Source organism: Nematolebias whitei, chromosome 5, assembly GCF_014905685.2.
Source record: "Nematolebias whitei isolate Nwh7 chromosome 5, NemWhi1, whole genome shotgun sequence".
NCBI lineage: Eukaryota > Metazoa > Chordata > Actinopteri > Cyprinodontiformes > Rivulidae > Nematolebias > Nematolebias whitei.
This window is the reverse complement of record NC_056502.1, coordinates 54693231-54695292: the sequence shown is the minus strand read 5'-3', so window position 1 is coordinate 54695292 and position 2062 is coordinate 54693231. Positions and strand designations below refer to the sequence as shown.

The following is a 2062-nucleotide window of genomic DNA, read 5'->3' as shown; positions in this document are numbered from 1 at the left end:
TCCACCCAAACCAAATGTTGGCTCCATGAGGATGGGTTAGACTCGACCAGGCAGCACAGGGTGGACTCCAACTCCTGATTGCAGCGCTCGGCTTGTCCGTTAGCCTGAGGATGGTAGCCGGAGGTAAGGCTAACGGACGCCCCGAGCGATTTGCAAAAGGAGTGCCACACCTGGGAGACGAACTGCGGGCCGCGGTCGGAGACGATGTCCGCAGGGATGCCATGGAGCCTGAAAACATGCAGGGTAAGAAGGTGAGCGGTCTCGAGGGCAGAAGGGAGCTTAGGAAGGGGAACAAAGTGAACAGCTTTGGAAAAACGGTCAACAACCGTGAGGATGGTGGTGTTGCCGTCAGACGGGGGAAGACCGGTAACAAAGTTGAGGGCGATGTGAGACCAGGAGCGACTAGGGGTTGGGAGGGGAAGCAGGGGGCCAGCCGGAGGTTGGGTACCAGACTTATTTCTGGCACAGACGGGACAGGCCGAAACAAAGTCTTTAATGTCCTTGGACATGGAGGGCCACCAGAAATGGGTCTTAGTGAGGGCCAGCATGCGGTTGACTCCAGGGTGGCAAGAGAGTTTGTTCGAGTGGAGCCACTGGAGCACGTCGGACCGCACGCTGGAAGGAACAAAGAGGGTACCGGGGGGACCACCACCAGGATCGGGTTCGGAGAGGAGGGCCTCCTGAATGGTAGCGGTGATGGGCCAGGAGAGGGAGCCGACAACATAGGTGGGGGGAACAATGGTATCGGAGCCCTCAGGGGAGTCAGGAGGAGCAAACTGTCTGGACAGGGCGTCGGGTTTGACGTTCTTAGAGCCCGGACGGAAAGTAAGGACAAAATTAAATCTATTAAAAAAAAAGCGACCAGCGAGCTTGACGGGGCGTCAGACGCTTGGCGTTCCTAAGATATGTCAAATTTTTGTGGTTGGTCCAAATCAAAAAAGGAATATCCATGCCTTCCAACCAGTGCCGCCATTCCTCTAGCGCGAGCTTGACTGCCAACAACTCGCGGTTGCCCACGTCGTAATTGCGCTCAGACTGCGAGAGACATCAGGAAAAGAAGGCGCAGGGATGAACCTTGTTGTCTGCAGGCGATCTCTGGGAAAGGACCGCCCCTACACCAGTGTCAGAGGCGTCCACCTCCAGTATGAACTGGTGTGTGGGGTCTGGATGGCATAGGATGGGCGTGGAGGAAAAGAGGGATATGAGCCTCTTGAAGGCGGTCTCAGCCTCAGGGGTCCAATGAAAAGCTCGGGCGGTGGAAGTGAGCTGAGACAGGCGGGCGGCGACACGGCTATAATTCTTAATAAATCGCCTGTAAAAGTTTGCGAAGCCCAGGCAACTCATCATTGTTTGTGATGCATCCCACCACCACTGTATCATCTGCAAACTTTACAATGTGACAGCTTAAATGGGTAGCTGCACAATCATACGTGAGCAGAGTAAACAGGAGGGGGCTCAACATACATCCCTGAGGAGAGCCAGTGCTGAGGGTTATGGTAGAGGAGGAGAAGAAGTTGTGTATCCTCACTAACTGTGGTCTGTTTGTTAAGAAGTCTAGGACCCAGTTGCAAATGGAGGGGCTTAGTCCTAGTGTGGATAGTTTGTCCATCAGGGTTTGGGGGATCATAGTGTTGAAGGCGGATGTGAAGTCCACAAAGAGCATACGGACGTAAGAATTTTTCTGCTCCAGGTGGTTGAGAGCAGTGTGGACCATAGAGGAGATGGCATCCTCTGTTGATCGGTTCTCACGGTATGCATACTGATGAGGGTCCTCGTTGATGTTGATGGTTGTTTTGATGTGAGTCATGACCAGTTTTTCGAAGCATTTAGCAACTATCGGAGTGAGGGCCACTGGCCGATAGTCATTCAGACCAGTCACTGTAGAGCTTTTTGGGACTGGGATGATGGTGGCAGTCTTCAGGCAGGTGAGAACTGTCTCCAGGGTAAGTGAGGTGTTAAAGATGTCTGCCAGCACCTCGCAGAGCTGATCAGCACATTCCTTCAACACTTTTCCGGGGATGTTGTCTGGGCCAGTTGCTTTGTGCGGATTAATCCTCCTGAA

The 2062-nt window shown here is 53.4% G+C and overlaps 1 protein-coding gene across 1 annotated transcript in view; it reads left to right on the top strand.

The window, feature by feature from the left end:
* The first annotated feature begins 221 nt into the window (after nt 1-221).
* LOC119410436 (activating signal cointegrator 1 complex subunit 3) overlaps nt 222-2062 on the top strand; it is a 62939-nt gene continuing 61098 nt past the window's right edge. Inside the window, exon 1 of the mRNA XM_037677346.1 lies at nt 222-439. Coding sequence (XP_037533274.1) covers nt 222-439 — 218 coding nt within the window. The remainder of the gene's footprint in view (nt 440-2062) is intronic.